Source organism: Varanus komodoensis, unplaced genomic scaffold (genome assembly GCF_004798865.1).
Source record: "Varanus komodoensis strain SLA01 unplaced genomic scaffold, ASM479886v1 scaffold3, whole genome shotgun sequence".
NCBI lineage: Eukaryota > Metazoa > Chordata > Lepidosauria > Squamata > Varanidae > Varanus > Varanus komodoensis.
In genome coordinates this window covers 39,325,489-39,347,784 of record NW_025335761.1, presented here as the reverse complement: position 1 = coordinate 39,347,784, position 22,296 = coordinate 39,325,489, and the positions used below count along the sequence as shown (strand labels likewise).

The 22,296-nt window shown below is 41.7% G+C and overlaps 1 protein-coding gene across 1 annotated transcript; it reads left to right on the top strand.

The window, feature by feature from the left end:
• The first annotated feature begins 6,056 nt into the window (after positions 1-6,056).
• On the top strand, positions 6,057-19,143 carry DIO2 (iodothyronine deiodinase 2). The gene is made up of 2 exons (XM_044436817.1): positions 6,057-6,778; positions 18,574-19,143. The coding sequence occupies exons 1-2, from the start codon at positions 6,557-6,559 to the stop codon at positions 19,141-19,143; spliced, it is 792 nt and encodes a 263-aa protein (XP_044292752.1). The 5' UTR covers positions 6,057-6,556.
• Positions 19,144-22,296: the final 3,153 nt, after the last annotated feature.

Sequence of the window (22,296 nt, the reverse complement as noted above, 5' to 3'; positions counted from 1 at the left end):
ACATGTCTTTTATTTGCCAGAATTACCTAGATGTTTACATTAATCATATTATGTGGTTGCCATCTTTTTAATAGTCCTGGGTTAATAGCAACCTGTCACCCAGAAATGTAGTAGGAGTAGCTTTCTCCATCATGCCAGGAAAAGCTATGCTTGCTACATTTGCTGTTAAAAGCACAAGATTAAGACCGGCAGCCATATATTCAGCTCATGTAGGCAGTGCACTTGAATATTCAAAATAAATGAGTTTATCATAGTATCACATTCCTAAACTCATTCTGTATCTATCAAGTATTTATCCAGTTAAGTAGAACTGTGTGTAGGTTCAACCAGATGGTAACATGTATGTAGGAGCTCCATTAAGTCTGGGATGATCTTTATGTCAATGAATCATTCTTTTCAGGGGCTTGGATCACAACTAGTCAGCCAGTCTTGCTCAGCTACATATAGGACCCAAAAGAGAGGGGTGACATAATCATAAGAGCTCAAATGCATCTTCTTGCTGCTTCCTGAGATCATCATATGGCAAGCAAGTCCCCTTCTCAAAGACACACACAATCTGGTTTGCTGGTGTCCTGTTCTCACCCTCTTACAGTGTAAAGTGTGACCTCTAGAGGAGGGAGCCTGCCATTGTTGGCCTCTGAGCTTTCCCATTGTGCTCATGGTTCTTCCCCTTGTTCTTCTCCTGCCCCTTTCTAAGCAGTCTTCTGACACATAGCCACACAAGTGTTACAGAGCCTGGTAGGATGAATAAGCAGGATATGACAAGCAAGCAACTGACACCCGTCACAGGTGAGCCCAAGCATATGTGTGTAATAAATATTTTGCAGAAACTGCTTGGAAGATGTGAAGTTGGTTTGAGGGCAGCCTTTAGTTTCAGTTGGGTTAGCCTTGGTCCTGAATGCAAGCATATTTTTCCCTTTAAAAAGTCTTTAGGTATTTATTTTAAATAAACCATGTTACTAGATTTTTAATAGGCTCAGAAGTCTCCCTTCCTCCTTTCTCCCCACCCCCTCACTGTGTGTGTGTGTTTAATGACAATGAAGTCATAGCAGAACAATCCATTATAAAACAAGCAGGAAGACAGGAAGTTGGGGAGAAATGTCATTGGATCCTCAGGCACTCCACACCTTCCACAATTAAAAGGTTTTTGCTTAAGTAAACTTTCAAAAGGCAAGACTGTACTAGCCAGATGGGCTTCCACAGATAAAAGGAGAACAGCCCTAGAAAGGAGGTCCTGAACTTCACCACCACATAGCAGGACTCTTGATTGCGAGGACACACAAGGCAGGAGAATATCTAACTATCTTACTGCGGAGCTGTATAACTTAAGGCCTGAGATTTAAATCCAGCCATGTGAATTTCCTCAGATGCTCATGGCTGCTTCTTCTGGACCACCTCTTTCTCCTGGCTGCCAACAATTTTGTAGCTTCCAGACTTTTCTGCATTTTCCCCCATTCAAAAATGTTGAAATGCCTCTTCTCAGGTTTAGCCACTGGAAGTAAGATCATCAGGCTAAATATGCTCTTTCTTTGGCATCTTTGGCACTGCTTTCTTCCTTGATCCAGACGATCCCTGGCATGTGGCCTTGAAGAGCTTCTCTAAAAATTGATTTTGGCCATTCAGCGGAAAAGAGACCTTGCACTATTGTGTAAAAGCATGATAGAGAACATTTGACATGCGGCAGAATTTATTTATTTACTTGCTTACTTATTAACATTATTTTAAAACTGCCCTTGTTCTAACCACAAAGAGGCTTACATAGGTAATGCATGCAATACAAAACAAGTTGAAGGTATAAAGATTGCAGAGCAAGCCCTACCTTCCACTTTTCTCAGAACTGAATATGGAGATTTTCATATTTCTCAATTCCATATTAAAACTTTGCATAACAACATTTCAGAGAATATGGTGTCCCTGCTGAAGGTACAGCTTGTACAATATGTCTCAGTCTGAGTAGAAGTGCCACTCCTCCCAGAAGGAGAAGAGAGGATCATTGTGTTTATCTCAGTTTATTGGATGCAATCTCAGACTGCTGAGTTCAAAAGCCACCTGAGTCATTGGCTCCCTGAGGACCACTTTGCACTTTACAAAATTCCTACATGTGCTAAATATGTGTAGATCATAATGTGTGGTGACCCTGCTGAACATAATTTACAGCACATACATAGAGTCGCACACATAATGATCTATCTGCAAAAAAATTACTCTGTGTACCTATTCTGGGAAGCCAGAAATGGCTGCAGCATCCTGGAATGTGCCTGTGTAGGTTTGCGACATGTTATCATCCAGTTGAGTATCACATACTAATTCCTACACAGTTGTCAGAATTTTGTTACAGGCTGGAAGCTGCCATATACCTTATGGTTTCAGTTGCTCACCTTTAATATAGGAAGTAGGGAGTTTGAAGGGAGTCTCTTCATTCTAGCTCATGGGTATGTTCTGGCATAATTAAGAAAGAGAACTATGAGAAGTGCTTTGTAAATAAAGGGTTTATGCCTTGAGTTCTTGGCAGCCCCAGTTCTAATTTTGTGGGTCACTGGGGAGCAATTTGGGACATAACTGAAAGGGACACCCTAGTGGTCTCCCCAAAGGTACCCTTATATTCCTGCTTAAATAAACAAATACCAGACATGTGAAATGAATTGGACCTCTGTGCATTAGAGGTCTGTAGGGAGCTGGATAAGGGATTTTCTCAATTTGTTCTCCTTGGTCCCAGTTCTCCAGTCCTGTGCTGGTGTTGACTTGCTGTGGTGTGAGTTTAAAAAGAAAGCTCAAGAAATGTGCACCAATTGTGCCAGTTCAATTTGAATAAATTGCATGATTTGTGCAAATATCTTTAGTTGTAGATTTTTCAAAATGAGCATATTGCAGCTAGACTTGGGCTACTCCTAATCAGATCAGAAGTGGGCAGGAAATCTATTGCACTCAAACAAGCCCAATTTTCTGTTGTTGGCACAACCCTGCTCAGCACGCGTAGCGTGCCTGTTCCAGTGGCAGCCATGTCATTGGCCATACATGTTAATTTAAAAGCTGTCTGTATGTCATATGTATATGAGAAAACTTTTGGGGAAGGGAAAACATGTTCTTTCAATCCAATAATTTACCTGGGATATATTTGGACTGCAGGTGGGAACACCAGTACACTGTAAGCAAAACCTGTTTGTCACGGTGCATCATGCCTGCTTCCTGGCACTCTTCTACCTTCATTGCAATGCCAATTCAATTCAGTACAACAAAATGCAAGTATATATGGTGCGGCCCTGAAGTGAGGATAAAGAGACCAAATGGAGAAAACCAAATTAGGGTGGTGAGAACCAGTTCCTCAATAAACCCAATTAGTTCTTCATTGCTTTTGTGGCAGAGGTAATACTGTGACTGACAGAACGGAGGTATCCTTTTCTAGGCCTTCAATTAATTAATTGACTTTCAGTTTATGGCCTAAGCGGAACTGTTTTTCCTGCTGTTCCTAGCCTGTTTTGTAGCAGGATGTAGAAAATCCATGCAAATCCATTATTATTTACTATGTACATATTCCAGCTTTCCTCCGAGGAGTTCAGGACAGCATACATGGCTCTTCCACCCCCCGTTTATTTTCATAACTACCCTATGAGGCACATTAGACTGGGAGACAGAGACTGATCCAAGGACCTCCAGTAAACTTTGTGGCTCAGTGGGAATTTGAACCTGGGTCTTGCCAGTCTAGTCAAGCATTTGAACCACAATACCACCCTGGCTTTATTGATCACAGTCCAAGAGCCTCCCTTCCTTGGAGAAACTTATATAGGATTAGTATAAAAAAGAAGGACCTTTAGCAGAATTACAATGAATGGTGAGTTAATACTGAGACAGTGAAATTGGTTTGACGAGCACATTATTAGAGGAAGGGGCTTTGATCCCAGGTCTCTTGAAATTGCCGATACGTGCATATTTACTGTTGCTTGTCTACAACTGGATGTTTTTACAATGATCTCCCATGCTCGGGTGGTTTGGAAGACAGGAACATACCGCAAACATTAATATTTTATGGAAAATTCTAGATAGAGGAAACACAGCCTTAGAAAGTATTTGTGTTCAGAGAGAGGCCCAGTTTGCACTGATAAAACATGTACTACAAGGCATTGTTTTGGTGGTGGTGATGGTGGTTTTGTACTGGATTTCTTTTCAGAAATCCAGAAATGATCCAGATTGAAATGGTGATTATCCAAGCCTGATTTTCAAGAGGAGACATCATTTGCGGTAGGGCTCACAAGAGGTCAGTTGGCATAAACAAGCAAGCAAGCAAGCATTCATCCTGTTGCTTTTTGGTTATATGTCTAATCTATGGGCATATGTTGTTTGGTATAGCCTTTTGTGTTTGACTGGGTTAGAGAGGGTAGGTAGATGGGATTGCTTTATTATAATGTAAGTTTGACTCCTGGTTTGGGATTGATTGTAGGCATTTCAGTGCCTTTCAGCTTCATTTCTTCATTTTGTATAATAGTATGTGAGGTCTATTTTTGTTAAGTTATATCATCTAGGGTTTTTCTGAGGCTGCATTCAATATATAGCTGCTTGCCCCAAGTCTTGAAGATATGGTAGGCCATACAACAAGAACAGCAGTCCTGAATTGCAGATGGGGAAGTATCCATGGAGGGTACCCATCACTTCCTGTTGCCTGCTGGATTGTGCCAGCCAGGAGAAACAGGCAGTCAGTTTTTTTCCTTTCCCAACTTTCTATGTATACTCTGTAAAATGTCCCTCTTACTGCTTCTGTTGGGACATTGATTCACTGTGCCAATTTCAGGACTAGTGTAGGCCTTCCTTCCCCCCTTCTGGAGACTTGTGGGAATGAGGGGGCTTAGGAGACAGAGGATCCAACATTTCCCTTCGTTTTCCCAAATCAGCCCTTTTTCTTTTACTGCCAGAACAGCAAGAGTGGAAAACCCATGACAGTGGTTTCCGTTGCCACACAAGGAGGTCTCTGGCGTCAGACTTTCTTCTTGTGGAGAGGGGCTTCCACAGCATTCTGAAACCTGGGGTCAACCCCCTCCCCCACAGGATCCATAGGATTAAAAGGAAGAAAATGGCTGTGGTGGAAATTGCAGGAATTATATAAACAAGGAGGCTGTAAAGTACACTTTGCAGCTTTTACAGAGCATCTGCATCTTCCAGGAGAAAACATGCTCATCTTGGAGTAAAGCAATGCATTATTTGTCAGGTAGGGGCGGGAGAGAGCCTTGCAAAGAAACACATTCCCTTGTATCTTTATAATTGGGATGTGTGAGGCACCCTGCTTTAGATCAGCTCCAAATTCAGAACAGTGGTGAACTTCCGTTTTAAACCAAAGCTTACTCTCCCCCCCCACCCCCATTCTACTTTAGCTGCCCTTTAATTCTCTTCCACATCAGCAGATGAAGTCAGACCTGGGTGTTTCTTGTGTTTCCTTAAATACCAAGAAGACGACAAAAGATGTTTAAAACAGCTTTTGTGCTTGATGGTTGTGGGAGGGAAGCATTACAAAATATGCCCTTTTCTAGGATGTATCAGCTCTCACACCTTCCTGGAAAATACAAAAGGGCAAAATAATAATTAAAAAAACTCCTAAGAATGAAGAAAAAACTCTTTAAGACAATAGAAGACCTTGTTTCTGTGTCACTTTCCACGTCATATGAAAATATTTTTCCAAAGTTTTGAAAGAAAAAAAAATCAGTGGTATCTGGATTAAAAAAAACACACACACACACAACAAAGTTATTCCTTCCCCACTCCCTTCTCTTTCCTTAAAAAAAAAGAAGAGAGAGTTTTAAGAATTTTACTTTTCTATTCACTGCAGTCCTGGCCAAAGTAAAACCCTCTTTTACATTGACGTCAAGATCTTTACTAAGATTAGGGTTTCATTTCTCTATTGCAGCAATTAGCCAGGGAATGTATAAAAGGCTTGAGGGAACCAAGCTAGAACTCCAGAGGGAAAGCACTTTGTACCACAGGCAGATAGCGAGAGGGAGAGAGAAAGAAGAGTGGCGGGGAGAGACGGAGAGAGATGCAGTGAGCAAGAGAAGAGCAGAAAGTTTGTGTTCAAAGTCTTTCCTCCCCCACAGAAAAGTATTGTTTCACCTGATAGCTTTGGTGATAAAGGAATGAGGGAGCTGCAATAGCTCAGAGTTAGAGGAAAAGTTAACAGTTGTTCTGCTTCAGTTTTAGAACTGCAGGCAATTGGCAGCACAGCTCTCTCTCTCTCTCTCTCTCTCTCTCTCTCTCTCTCTCTCTCTCTCTCTCTCTCAACAGACTGAAAAGGGCTACTGGCTAAGGAAAAACAACAACAGTAGTTTGACTTAGTTTCTGAAAAATTAAAGGCTGTTCAGGGTGGAAAGACTTTCATGCTGGCATTTTGAATTACTTTTTGAAAGCAGCTCTTCTGCACTGAGACAACTTTATGAGACAGGAGGTAGGGGCACGACGAGTTTTTAAGAAGCACCTTGTGTTTTATTTTATTTTTATTTTAATGAGGGTACAGGGCATGACAAGGGAACTCAAGGGAAGCTTTTGAAGAGCAGCAGCCGCAGCAGCAGCAAACAAGATGGGTCTGTTAAGTGTGGACCTGTTGATCACGCTTCAGATACTGCCGGTTTTTTTCTCCAACTGCCTCTTCCTTGCACTCTATGACTCGGTGGTCCTCCTGAAGCACATGGTGCTTCTCCTAAGCCGCTCCAAGACTGCACGTGGCGAGTGGCGGAGGATGCTCACATCAGAGGGGCTGCGCTGCGTCTGGAACAGCTTCCTCCTAGACGCCTACAAGCAGGTGGGTTTGCGGGCACAGGGTGGAAGAGTGGTGTGGACAGACAGGGTTTTGTGTGTGGACACTGGTTTCTGCTTTAGGTAGAGATGGGAACTGGGATAAAACATACACAGTGTTGGCCAGAAGAATCCAAGGAGATTAAGTATTATGGTGTGAGGTATTTAGCACAGAAAGTGAAAGAGCCAGGATACGAACTCTGAAATTCCTGCCTCTTGATTTTGGGCTTAGCTTATTCAAATGTGTGGCTTCATTAAGATTGTTTTTAAAAGAGGGAGTGGAATCCTCTCTAATTAAGCTGTATGGGTTGGTTATTCTGTGTTGCCTTCTTTCTGACCCATTATAGCATTCTAGTAACTCTTTTTAGGGATCTAAATCTTAATGATACTGTATGAACTTTTCTCTCACACACCCCTCCCTAATGCCCTAGATGCAGCATAATAAATATATCAATGCATGTCTTTCTTTAGAATATTTTTGTGGGTACAAATATGTGCAGGACTGCAGACTGAATGAGCAAACATTGAATCACAGTGTTCCCCCTTCACAGCTATCAAAATGAGCCAGTCCACCAGCTCCAAGAAAATAATATTTTGCTGATAGTGCTTGGTGCTTCTAGTTGATTTCAGCAGCTAGACAGAATTGAAATTAAATAAACTTCTGTATGCCAAAACAAGACAGTTTGCTATTATTCTCATTTTGCAGATAGGACTAATGCAATGGACAAGATTACTGTCCAGCGTGGAGCTCTCTCTCACACGCACCATGTGCAAAGTTTGCATAGGGGAACTTAAAATTCTCAGGCAGTTAGTGAGCAGGACGCTTTCAGTGCTTGTTTCAGTAAATTGACTGGGTGGTCCTCAAAGAGATTCTCCAGTGGGAACTCCCCATTAACTCTGCAACCTCCTGCTGGAGCAAGTGAAGACTGGGTTAAAAGATTCAGCAGCTGAACACAATGACACACCTGCAGTGATGCCTCTTTCCTTACCTGCCAACTTTTCATTTAACCACATGGTGTTTCCTTTGCTATGACTGATAGGATCACCAACACGTACAGTAGTAGGAAGTGCAGTGCTTGCTTTTACTGGTTTAACTAACAAAACACGTCTTAAACTCTACACTAAGAAAATAGTCTTTCAGAAATGGTAAAAATTCTATGCCCAACTTTGGGTATAAAACTGAATTAGCCACTGGGTTGTATAACTAAGAAGCTTATACTACTAATCTTAGAGAAGAGTGCTCCAATTCTTTTGATTGGGGTATGGGAGAATACACTTGGTTCTCATTCCTGTACAACAAAATCACAGGGACAATCATATGAAAGCAGACAGTAGTGTGACAACTGCTAAGAAGCTGGTTATGCAGGATAATCTTACCAACTAGCCATTCCTGTGATGTATGCATACTTCTGAAGGATCCCTTGCACCATGGAGAGCTCCCATAGTAAAATATGGAGTAACATGGGGGTTATGTACCCAGGGATAATCATCTTCACATAGAATGTTTCCTACACGATAAGCAGAAAAATCCTCAAATAAATGAGCTCATTGGACAGTTAATCACTATGGTAAGGTTCTTGAAAAAAGGTTTTTTTTGCACCATATTGGATTATTGGTATCATAATCTAAGCAGAAGACTGAAATCATAAAAATATTGATTAATTCTGAGAATATTTCAGTAACAAGGGTACACTTTTCATTGCAGATTTTACATAGATAAAAACTTATAATGACCTTCTGGGACTTGCCTTGAGCACAGTATTAATGTCTCCAAGTTAAAACAAGGTACCAAGAACAGTTTTCTGTGAAACAGTTCCGTAAAAGTGCCCTTGACATAAACTATGCCAGGATATCTATTGATTTTTTCAATGGGGTGCTTTTCATCTCAGCCAGTGGAAAATACTGGGGTAAACATACCCCATGCATTCTTTCAAATAAAAACAGATCCAGGAAAACAGACTTAAATGCCCACGTTTTGACATCACACACATGGATTTGTTTGGGGACATTTTATTATTCCCTGAGCTACATTAAAATTGGACTTGTGATGGTAAAACATCTCAAAAAGAATTTGTGTTAGTAAAGTTTATATTTTTTAAGAGCTACTTACCACAAGATAAATATGAAGTAGGATAATTACTGCCTAACTGCTCTGATATATGCATTTGTGTTGGGACACCACTCTGGGATCCCTGGAGTAATATTTAATTTATTTTATAACAATTGTACTGCTTTTGAACTATAATAGTTTTCTAAGAAGTTCACAATAATACAATCAATGCCTCACAGTTATGAATTGTATTACATATCCTGAAGTATCTAATCAAAATGGTTCCACCCATACCTGAGAGGGAGACTTGGAGGAAGAACAAAAAGTATTGATGTAAGAAAAAGAATTTCTGTGGGGGTGGGGGGATATCCAGAAATAGCCCTGTGAAGACTGAGGGTACTCATTGGCCAGAGAAGGCAGTATGGGTTTTGGAGAAGGAGAAACTAGAGGGCCTGGGGAATAGTCTTCCTCAACTTGGTGCTTTCCATATGTATTGGGCTGCGCTTCATCCCCAGCTAGCATCAAGTTGTGGAAGACTAGAGTATCCTGAGAGAAGGTCTAGTGTGTTGGCTGGAACCCTGAACTCAAGTACTTCAGGCTGCCTTGTTTTGTTGCAGGCCCAACTGGTACTTTCTGAATATTGTTTCTCTAGTGGTCAGAGAGCATTCCTGGGGCCAAGAAGACTAGCCTCTTATTTAAGTTCTCTATCTTTGGGATAGCAAATGCTGTTGATGATCCTGTGATATCATGGGCTTCTATTCTGGTCACTTTAGAGAGGGTAGTAGCCAAGGAAACATGTGTTCTGTAGTACCTGATGACCCTGTTGCCCTCCAGGTGTTCCCAGCCCCCCCTCCCCCGCACCATTGCTCTTCAACACACCTGGTCTCCAGGTTGGAGGAAGGCTGTACTACAGAGTTTTCTCCTTTGACTGTCCAACAGCTCCTCCTGATGCTGATAATGCTTGGTTACTTTGGGGAGATGTTATCAGTGGTATGTACAGTCCTTTCCTCAGCCCTCTGTTGCTTACTAGGACCGCAGCAGTAACCTCTTAGCTTATTTCTAGCCCAGAACCTATTTCTTAACAGCTTTATGATCAGTGGTCAGTTTCTTTTCAGTCTCTCGCCAGGGCTTCCTCACCTAGGCAAATATCTAACTGCCTTTGCATCTGGGTCTGATCCCCCTCAGTGGCCCTGGTAACAACAGACAGTCACGGAGGAGAGATGTTCCTCAGAATCTTCTCACCAGTCTTCCTGCTGCATGTAGACAGTGTGTAGACAGTGCATATTGTACAGGAGTTGATCAAGTCATGGCATACATCTTCCTGGTAGCCTTGAGCAATGAGGAGAAGGAAAAAGGAGTCATGATGAGGTTCAATTTTGTTTCCAAGAATAGTCTTTCCATATTTTATACACCACACTGCTAATGTGTTTGAGCAACGCCCAAGTGCCCTACTGCATAATGTAATGAACTATACAATAACATCCTATTTTTTGAGACACCTTGTGGAAGGCCAAAATGTGATGTAGAATAACAGGGTGGAATGGATAAAGGAACTGAATGGAAGGCCAGGCAGCACTGGGAGATGGAGAAGAAGAGCAAAGAAAAGAACCTCTCCCTTTACTAAGCTTGCTTTTAATTAACATCTCATTGACTAATATCACTTCCAGATGTGAGATATGACTTATACATTAGACTTGTTTTGTAAGGTGCCTTTGAAAGTAGCAAAAGTAGACCTCTTAATACAGTTACATTTAGGGCAAGAACAGCCATTAGCAATTGTACTAAGTTTAAAGCTGAGGGTGCAAAAACATTATTTAATGGACTTATTTAATACATGGCCAATTTCTTGCTGAAGCTGGCATGTGCTGCTTGCTTCTGTTTTATTAGAGAGAGCTTTGGATGATTCTCTCTTGTTTGCCCAATTTTTCTCATTTGTCTATTTTTACCCAACTTTACTAGGTTTCTACACACTTGCTGAACTTTGCTTTCCAATTTGAACACTAGCCAGATTCAGTGTGGATTTTTGCTGCACTGTTCCCTCCTTATCATTTGAATAGCAGCCCCCAGGAGGCAAGCACACCCTGTGTCGCACAGAGAGGTTCTTTATAACAAGGCTAATTATCATAATGAGGGTTAATGGAGCCAGTGTTTAAGGCTGGGTATCTTTACATTATAGAAGAAGAGTTCAAGGAGAGGGCTTGTTTCTGAGGACACCTCACACTCCCACTCCAAAAGGCTCTGTAACATTCCTGGATGCCATTAGGACAAAAAAAGGCTGCTGTATTCCATCACATGTTTAAAGAATGATGTGACTGCTGGGAAAACATGATGACTAAAACCCTTGATTGTATATGTGGAGGATATCCACAATATTCCTAAGTTATATAGGTCATCCAGATGTGTGCCAACATAGACTTTGCGGCAGGCAGTGCCACTAAGTTTGATCTATGCACAGTGACACATATGTTTATAAGTAAGGCAGACAACCCACCAGTCAGTGCTGGGTTCTTTGAAGAAAAGAAATGTTTCCCTGTATAACAGGTTATGTTTCAGCACTGCGTGGAGCCTGGTTTTATGAAATCCAGCAAGGAAGAAGGAAATAACATACAGCAAAAAAACATTTTCAAGTGGCCTAACATTGAATTACTGTACAAGACCTAGTACAAATATAAATGTTCAAAGCTTTCATGACTTCAAAAGCAAATGGAGTTTGTTAAGCTTGAGTGAATAGCTAAGAACACTCCCCTCCCCACCTCTACAGGGTCTTTATTTTATTGTGCTCTCCATAGATTGCGTGTGTATGTGTGTGATCCTCAGGAAACCAAGCCTCACGCAGGACAAGCTGGACCTTTCACTCTCGTTGCATGATCAGTACAGGTGTTGTCTGAAGTCCCACAGGCTGATCTTAGTTTTCTTCTGTGACAGCAGTGATGAGAAGAGTCTCCAGGGCTGAAGACAACTAAGAACATAAGGAGACTCCTGCTGGATCAGACCAAAAGGCTAGTCCAGCATCCTGCTTCCCACAGCGGTCAGCCAGCTGGCTCCAGAAAGCCCATGAGCAGGAAGTACGGCTGTTGTTTCTGAGCAAATGAAAATCCAGAGGCATGATCCTAGGAACATAAGAAGCTGCATCATATTGTGTCAGATCATCTAGCCCAGTGCTATCTACAGTCTCCTGTGTTTCAGAAGCGAGTCCTTTCAGAAAGAGAGTACAGGAATTGGTACTGGCTGCATGCAAAGCATGCAATCCACCACTGACCGATAGCCCTTTCTAAGGTTACACCAGGCCCTTGGGGAACAGAATGGCAGAGTGTAGCTCAACACACACATAGAAGGCTGTGCTGGGGCTGGGGGCAGGGTACTACAGCTCTGTGCTGCATTGTGTGTCCTCTGGAATTCCTTTCAATGCCATTTCAAAATTCTGTGATGATTGGGAGTGCCACAAAGAACTTGCCCAGTCAGACCTAGAAATGCCAGCTGAGGGTCTTGCTGGGCTCAAGGGAAACCTATCCTATATAGGACAGCATCTGAATCATTTAGGTTATTCTAAGTCTTTTGCTTACAAAAACTTAAAACTAACTGGAACCAAGCCAGTGAATTTGTGCTAGCTTCAAGTTTGATTAAGTGGCATAGAATGGTCACTTGACTTAATGGTCACTATGGTCACATACAGTGACATAGAATGGTCCAAGATGATGTATCCTATAGCTTAGGTCAGGAAGTTTCTAGGAGAACGATCTTTGATTTTTCAGAAATATACAGGACACTGATACGTCTCTCCAGAAACCTATACTTGTGGCAAGGAGAACTTTTTTCAGCTGTTCAAAGGACTAACATGCTCAAATCTTCTCAGATTACTGAAGTTTCCATGTGTTTGCTGCCTCAAAGCAGAAAGTAGAATATTGATGTAGAAACCAAGAGAAATTGCTCAGGGCTGGAATATTAGCATCCAGCAAGAACTGTCTACAGGCAGCAGTTGTCATAGGCTGATGATTTGTTTAAAGGGTTTGCTTGAAGTCTAACAAGGAGCAAGCCACCTGCTTTCTTCCAGCCTAACCTACCCGAGTCCTTTCTTCTCTCAGTTGAACTTTTATTTGTGTATACACATTAGCTCTGGTTGCCAGGAAAGTCCCAATAGCTGTTTGAGTGATGGGAGACAAAAGGTGGTTGTCTTAGCAGTAATGTTTTGTTGGTCCTCTGTCAGTACTAACATTGCCTGGGTGACTTCTCCCAGTGAACAAGGCTGTTGTAAATAGGATAGAAAGAACCTTAATGATTGGTGTTTCTTTGATGTGGGAAAGCTCATATCAGGTTCATATTGTGAGATCTGAACAGCTCTTGTCTTGTTTCCACACTTCCTGGGTGCACAAGAGTGGTTCCCTTAATACTCTTTCACATGGTATCCCAATATGACTGCTGTGAGACAGGGTTGTGTAGCATCACTGCAGAGGCAATATTTACAAAAGCGGACAAAGGCAGAATAATGGATGGGCTTCTCTCTGACTTTTTGTCTGTTTGACACACCACTGGGAAAGTAAGCTATTTTGGCAGGCTTTTAGGGCACTGGAACAAGCCCTCTTCGCCTAAGCCCATCTGCTTTCATCATCTTTGTTTACTTTGGCCTGGAGTTCAAGGAAGTGCCTTTCTTTGTATTTCACAGCAGCAAGAGTATCTTATGAAAGAAGCTCTCTATTAAAAAAACATTGTCCAGTAGTTCTAAGTCCAAAATAGCCTTACTGGATGTTTATTAAGAAACAATGAGTAGTTTCTCCCAAGCTGACATTAAGAGTGCTGTGCTTGTACACAACTGAGATTATGCAGAATTAATCTCTGTAGGATATCCAGGCACAAACATTCACAAACTATTTTAAAAAAGCAATTCCACAAATGGTTTCTTGTGTAGTTTGGGGAGGGTAGACAAGCTCACTCTCAGGGTGTCGTGCCTGGGAACGTGCTCATTCCTGTGACTTCCCCCAGATCCACTGAGGCTGGTAGGGAAGATCTTGATCATGGACTTGAGACAATATACAGTTCTTCCACATTGACCTTTCCAGCTTCATTGATACAGTCCCTGAGAAACGTTGCTCTCTTTCTGTACTGATACAGACAGTGTCCACCTTCATTTCATACTGACTGAGGTGTTCTCATCCAGGAGAACTGCTGCTAAGAGGCCGAGAGACAGATCCAGGTGAAAAGTGCTCCGTGCTTCATTGTGATCCATTTTTCTACTTACAGATACGTTTTGTTCATTTACGTGAAACACAACAAGTGCAAAGCCTGATTGTAGTTAGCATAACATGATTTGAGGTGGGAGGTGAGGGACAGGTGGAAGCAACTAGTACGAGCATGGGAGTGAGGATGACATTTGGGAACTGGCATGCAGATTGCATTTGGCGAAGGGCATATTTGACTTGACAGCTTCCAGCTGCTTTGTACTGATGGGTGTGACTTTGCAGGGACTACATACAAGTTGCATGTTTCTGGGCCACTTAGCATAACTTTGGGACATGCAGGAAAAACGCAATAGTGACTATGAATTGTTCCCTTGCCAAGGGCTGACAAAAATTTGGATGGATCACTGTGAAATGGCAGGCTCCTAAGAGCTTGGATGTCTGTGAATGGAACAAAATCAAAGACAAGTTCTCAGAAGTATTTGACCGCTCAGAGGAATTCTGTACATAGCCCTAATACACCATGTCTGTGTTTAAACGGCCAGTGCTGCAGCCTGCTAATTATCTGGCAACATCTATTTTCTGTAAGGAGTTGACACAGCCTGCCACAGAGCTCAGAGGTCTTTAATGATGGACTTAAAAAACATCAGTGTGCAGGATCTGAAGAGACTTGTGATTTTATCCCTTAAAATAAGGATTAAAAAGTGTAAATGCTGTGATGCTTTGTTCATGGGTGTTAAATGAACAATGTTACTACAGTGGTAAGTTCTATTTCTAGTCAGCAGCTTATGAATGGGTCCCTTTTTCCCCCTGCCTCTGCCACCTCATTTTTCAGTCTGCATGCAAAAGCGACTCTCCTCATGCCCTTGCCACCGAGTGCAGTTTCACAGTGAGATTCCTTGAGTCCGGGCAGTTAACTAGACATCCAGGATAGGCCTAATGTACAAATAGTCCAGCTCTCTCTCTAAATAGCCAGCAGGATGCTTAGGGTTTATCAGGAGTCACAAGCTGGGCAAGGTAGTGATATAGACAGTCAGTGTTTATTCCCAGTCTCTGGCACTGAGTAACAGATTGCCTCAAAATGTGCAGTTCTCATTTGAAGTATCTAGTTGCTAATATTCTCTACAGAAATGTCTGCTCCTTTCTGAAGCCATCTTTTCCTTAAGTGAGCAATGTATAGGGTGGATTAATACTCCCTCTTATTTATTATGAACCTAATGATCATGATCAATGGGACAATGCTGAGTTGAGATGGTGTGTGACAGTAACTTCTTTGAAGATGGATTACTTGAGGTAGTTGTCGAAGGACAACTTCCCATCCTCCTAGTGGAAGAGGCTTAGAAAATCATAGACAGATATTTTACCCATCCCCATAGCAGGCACACTGACTGGTAGCTGACTGGTTAGCAGAGAAATCCATGATTATAGGAACTCTGGAGCCAGAGTTATTGCGTGTGAGTGAAATTTTCTGGGTTTGTTTCTCAGAACAGCTCTCTTGCCTGCCTTTGTCTGTAATTTCAAAAGAGGTTTGGCAGAGCAATAATTTTAATTTTTTTTTTGGATGACATTTCATTGTGGTGTGTTGTGGGTATCTTTCCAAGAGCTAATTCCACCCCCCCTTTCAATAATGAATAACAACAACAAAGAAACAAAAAAGCCTCATGAAGTGGATGTCAGTCCCATTCTTGAGCCTGCTAGAATAAAGAGGCCCTTTGGGAATGTTAGAGCTTCATCAAGACCAATTAGCAGGAGATGCTGCTGGTTGTGTCTGAGCATTAACTACTGGGCAGGGTTGGTTTTTTGGAGTAGCTAATGCTAGCACGGAACAAGGCACCGACCTAATTACTCCCTGCAAGAGCAGAGGAGGCCTTGTGAATGTCTGCTTGGCAAGCCTTTCTCATTAAGAAGAAAATCTCCAAACAAACACGAGGACTCCTACTAGCAAAAAATTAACACGATAGGTAACTTGTGGCCATGAGATTTCCTTTGTTGCTGTGGGAAATTCAGTGATGCTACCCATACCAGAAGATGGCTTGGTAACTTTCCAGATATATGATGATGTGAAACCAGCCATTTTGTTTCCAAAGTCAATCTTCACCCCTCAGTTTGTAAGGTACTTTGTTTGGGAGGGAGACCCAGAGAACACTCTTCCATTGTTGCAACATAATTAAACCAATGCCTTGATACCAAAGCAGTTAGTACTTGAAAGACCAAATGATAAAGAATGTCCTACAGAGCCATGTCCTTTCCCTCACACCTTTCCTTCCAGGTTTTTGAGAATCTATTCATTTTAGGTTCACATAAAGTAGTACTAAGAGAAGAACATGACATGAAGACACCATTGCATGGATTTTCCTTTCCTGCTTATCTTTTCAAAATAGCAAACAGCAGCCCCCATTTATATGACCATCTGAAATGGGATACCTGTAGGGAAAACTTGATTTTGAGTGAATGGAGTAACGTTTTAAAAGCATATCATACATGTGGTAGCAGATGTACATATACCATGGGCTGGCAGTTCATGCTGGCGGGGGCATGGTTGGAGTGTGCTTAGCACTTGTTCTGCCTAAACACAGATAGCATTGCACCTTCAGCATAGGCTTTCCCTAGAGTTACCATGCACCCAGTGCTTGGCTATCCTTTGAAACAGTAAATGCATTCTCTCTTTCTCTTTTTACAAAATATACTTTAGTGATCCTTCAGAAATCTGGGAATTTCCTGTTTTACTTTGTCACAATTGGTAGAATAAATTGCATGTTTTTTTCATGAGTCTAAGAAATGCAGGGAATAATCATGTCATCAAAGGGGCTTTTATTTTGAGTTAGCTGTTTATACAAACACATCCTTACTCATCAGCAGCAGTGTCTGGACTTTGAACTAAGCTTCATATACATAACACATGCTCATTCTAATGTGGCCACCATGAAAGAGAAGAGAGATTAGGGTGACATTCGTAGATGCCAACTAATACATATAGATGCAACTGCAGTAATGTAAATAGAAATACATTGAGAAAGACTGTGATTGGGTGATCTTCTGTCACTCAGTCTGTCCCTGTAACTAACTGTTGATAGGCCACCTCAAGGTCTCTTCTGTTCTTCTGACTGTTAATATAACTAGACACAGCTTTTCAAATAGAGGATGCCTTGGAGTAGAGGAACGTAATTGCAGAGGTAGGACATATGAATCCACAAACTCTTTTTGTCCTGTAATAAAGCAAAACTGTTTCCATTGTTGCCTGAACTCTTTAAGCTAGACTAAAGATGTGGAACTTTAGGTGGTACAGGAGCTAATTTTCTACTCACAGTGCCCATTGCATGGATACTATTTGGTGGGATGGTGTTGGCAGCAGCATTTTTAAAAAAATCCATTTGTGACTGACATTTGGTAGCAAATTGCTGTAGAGGCTCTCTAAGGCAAAGTGAATATGTTCAAGCAAACTTTGCGCTTAGGAAGCCTCCGTAGTGGCAATTTCAATGGCAAACCATTGACCTTTATAAACATCTCAGAAGTTGGCAAGAGTCATATGCTGCCTACTCCTGAGCTAGACTTCATATTTCTTGAATTCATGGGGTTGCAACGCAATTGAAAGGAATAAGATTTATTGCAGACTCCTTGGCTTTGATTTTAAAACTTGTTTCTAGCTCTCATGACTAAAATGATAGCTTGTACATGAGGCAACGATACCTAGTACCTAGACACACTATTCTGCTTCTGCCTTTTCAAAGAACACATACCACTGAAGACACTGATTTATTCAGAATAACCAGCTCTATCATCTATCGTCAATATAGAGAGAGCAGGTGTGGTGTAGTGGTTAAGAGTGTGGAACTGTCAGATGATCTGGGTTCTAATACATGCTTGACTATGAAGCCACCTGGGTGACTTTGGGCCAGTCACAGACTCTCAACCCAGCCTACTTCACAGGGCTGCTGTTGTGGGGATAAGACTGAGAGCAGGAGGGGGAGAGTGATTTAAGCTGCTTTGATTTTAGTGTAAGAAAAAAGTGGGATATCAGTCTAATAATAAAAAGAACATACGCACAGAAAGGCATATGCTCCGTTATTGTTTGGTGACTGTTCTGTCATAAACCCTTCAGTTACCACCACAGCAATATGGCAAACCTCTCTGTAATGATCTAAACCTAAGAAGGAGTTGGGGGAGAAACAAATGGAACTATGGTTTGATAACAGAACTTCAGAAAAGTTGTGACTGGACTATGAAATGAGTTTCAGTTTCTAGTGAAAATGGTACAGCTCCAACAAAAATGCAGAAAACCTCATTTTCAGAAATCAGTTAATGCTAAATATTGTTATTTGTAGTGTTCAAGACAAAGAAGCAGGGGCAAATAATGTAGTTGCCCAAGTTAATTGACAGAGTCAGTCATAGAGCTCAAATCAGTAGGAGAATATACTCTCCTTATATCATTAGGTGAAAGCAACAAGGATTCCCACAGCATTTTTATAATGAAAACACAGTATTAGCAGGGCAGCTGACAGTCACTTGTTTAGTGAGGATGAGCATGTAAGACGACTGGCAGCACATCACAGTAATGTATCACATCTTTGTTTTAAACATCAGGTGAAACTGGGCGGAGAAGCTCCTAACTCCAGTGTGATCCACATACCTAATGGCACTGGTGACAGCAACAGCAGATGGAAGGGCTCCAGTGGAAGATATGGTACCGAGTGCCACCTCCTAGATTTTGCCAAATCAGAGCGCCCGCTGGTGGTCAACTTTGGCTCAGCCACCTGACCACCCTTCACAAACCAGCTGTCAGCCTTTGGCAAGCTGGTGGAAGAGTTCTCTGGTGTGGCTGACTTTCTGTTAGTCTACATTGATGAGGCTCACCCATCGGATGGCTGGGCTGCTCCTGGTATCTCATCTTCTTTTGACGTGAAGAAACATAGGAACCAAGAAGACAGATGTGCAGCAGCTCGCCAGCTTCTGAAGCAGTTTTCCTTGCCACCTCAATGCCAGATAGTAGCTGACTGCATGGATAATAATGCCAACGTGGCCTATGGAGTCTCTTTTGAGCGTGTGTGCATTGTACAAAGACAAAAAATTGCCTACCTAGGGGGCAAGGGTCCCTTTTTCTACAACCTTCAGGAAGTTCGACTTTGGTTGGAGCAGAACTTCAGGAAGAGATGAAGTCCAGAAGTCAAGACTTACCAGATGAAGATATATCAAGTTTAGTGCCCCTTTAAAGCAGTGCAGAAGGGAAACAAATTGCACCCTGTTTTGACTAGGCAACGTTCTTGGCCCATAGTAGAAGAGGAGGCATAATAGTGCAGTCCAATGACCACAACAGATGCAAGCAAAATATACCCCCTTCCCTTCCCAAAAGGGAACCAAGGAATGTTTTGTCCTTAAGACAAGGAGACTGGTGTGATGAGATTTTTTTTGCGATCCTTGTGTTGAGGTGTTGAGGCAAAAGAAACTGAAACATTGCTTCTAGGAAAACAGTTCATTGAGAAAGCTATACTGTTACCTGAGATTAAGGGGTATCTCTTTGTTCTTAAGTGTTTATCCTGCTGAGTTGCAGTTTAACTAAAGGTTTGGAATCTGAAGCTTGGTGGAGTCATAAAATAAAGGTGTTCATTTGTGATAGAGGGGTGCAACTTTGTAGATACTACAAGACCCAGCATCTGCTACAGTCTGGCTTGTTAGTCACCCTCGTATTTGCTGAAAGTAGGAACTGGTGTCTACACAGGTATAACTGCAAATCCTGGTCTTTAAATCTCAGATTATCAGATTCTAGTTAGCTTCAGGGTTTTTGAAACAAAGGATATTGTGATTACATTTTGTACATTCATGGATGAGTCCTGCATTGTCTTTTTAGGCTCTAATGGAGTCTTGAGGATTTAGCAGTAGCACCCAGCATGGAGATTACATAGGCTGTTTTTGGATCTACATCTCACAAATTTGTTTCTTTGATAACCTTGTGGCAGAGGGGTCCATTGGACCAGATCAGACAACCTAGCACCAATGCACTGTCACCATTTGTTGAGTGTAACAATAATCATGGATAAGGAGAAAATGCTTGTTGGTCTGAATCCATCCATTGGTTCTTTTGCCTTGCTGAAGCCAAGTTACATTTGGACATTTGTATCATGAAACATCAAGTGATAGTCTTTCTGTGTCAGAGGTTAGACCTATCCAGGATAGATAATCTGTGTTGCCCATTTCTCATATCCAAGTTGTCATGTTATAGACACATTTATCTTGTGAGAAGCATGCTTGGATGAAACCTGCAGCCATCACTGATAATTTGCTTGTCTCAGAGCATCAGTCATAAACAGAAGTTTCTTATCGTGTCAGCATAATTTTGTACTTGGAAACAAGCTCATCAGATGAAAGACTTATCAACTGACACCTACTCCCCAACCTGGACAAACTGCTGTAGCACATCAGCATGGCACTCTCTTACACACACAGTTCTACTTCACTGACCCAGTTGGAGGAACAGGAAGTATTACACTCTAGAAAATCTTGTGCTGAGCCCACTTTATGCTATTGCAGCTGAGTCGACCAGGGCAGGCAAAAGCACCTGGAGGGTGTGGTCTTGAGGACTGCCTGCATTGCAACTTTGCATTTTCTCCAGTTAAGAAAAGAAGCATGTAAACATGCCTTTAGGCTTACGTTGCATGTAACATTTTTGTTACACTTGATAATATCTGAGGAGGGAAAAACACATGTGTCCTGCAGTGCATTGGAGGATTACCACTGTGTATTAAGGGGGAAAGTTTGGGTGTATCACCATCCTTAGAGTGAGAGAAGATAGGTAAAACAAAGAAGAACATATGCACCAGCAACTGTTATGAAAGATCACATTTCTTCAACACTTTAGACATTGGGACCAGTTGTGGATTCCTGTACCCAGATTTCACTGTGTGTGCATTCACAACCATGTAAGATCATGCTCAACGTAGTGATGACTTTGGCTAATGGCAGCCATAGAAGCATGGAACTGAAGTGATTTATTTATCAACATGCTTGCTTGCTTGCTTTTCTAAAGACAAACAACAATATAGTTAGGATTAGGAGTTACTGTGTGTTTAGGTGTTTTTAAAAAATAATTTATTGTGTTTGGAAATGACATAGAAGGTGTATTTTTGTGTGAGGGGAAAAGAAGGGGGATGGGGAAGGGGTTACACACCACTTTACCTCATTGGTATTGAAACTCTGTGCATTAGTCAGATGTAGTTGCCTTGATTTCCTGCTCCCTTCTATCCTAGAAGACTGCAATTAGTTTTTAATTATTTGGGTTGAGTGAAGTCAGTTCAGCATGAGAGAGTGTTCAGCCTCAGGGTTGATGAACTTAAGTGCTGCATTAGGCCAGTGCCTTTGTCTATAATCTATTTCTAAGGAAAGCTCTCTGAAAATTTCACCCTGGTGGATTGTGCCCATTTTGTTTTGTTTTGAAGTATACCATGACTGCAAAAGAAAGTGGGTGTGGAATATGGGCTTTTATTCACTCACAGCAAAAACTGGATGCATAAAACAATTCATGTCACCAGTGGTGAACATTAGATACCTGAGAGTGTTTGTCCCCTCGCCATTCGACATCGTTTATGCATTCTGTGTGTCTTTTTGCTTTGATATTGGTCAGCTCAGCTAATGCACAAGGCATCTTTAGAATGTGCTTGTCTCCACTGCAGGTATGCAAACTTCACAGTGAGGTATGAATGCTATTTTTTCTTCATTCCTTCCCTTCTTTATATAGACACAGTGCACATAGCACACAAATGCTGAGAAAGGATGTCAGAGAAGCCCAAAATGAACAAACAATAGAAAGTAAGAGTCAGAGGGTGAAGAGTTGATGTATTTTCTTACAGTTCAGGGTACCACACTGATGTAAGGACCTGGTGAAGGAAGAAGAAAGAGTGGCTGGGAATGTGAATTTCTTTAGCTGGGGTGAGGAAGACAGGACTACAAATAAAGGGAATTGTCATGATTAGTAGGGATGGAATGCTGTTCTTCTCCAGTTACAACCTTTTTGCAGCTTTAACCTAGCCTGTTGCCCTCCAATTGTGTTATACAAAAATTTCCATCTTTGTTGGCTGAGGATGATGGGAGTTACAGTCTACCACCTCTGGAGGACCCCAGGCTCTGGAAAGCTGTCCTGTTGGCAGGCATTTAAGACCTAATTCACTGAAAAACTTTCCGGAGAGCTTCTTTATAACCAGTCTTCCAGTGTGCAAGTTCCTTAATAATCCTTACTTTGACTTATTTCCATGTTGTGTTTTTGCCCTTGTAAGAAATAGAAACAGCTATCAGATTAATAGTGTGCTCCTAGCCATA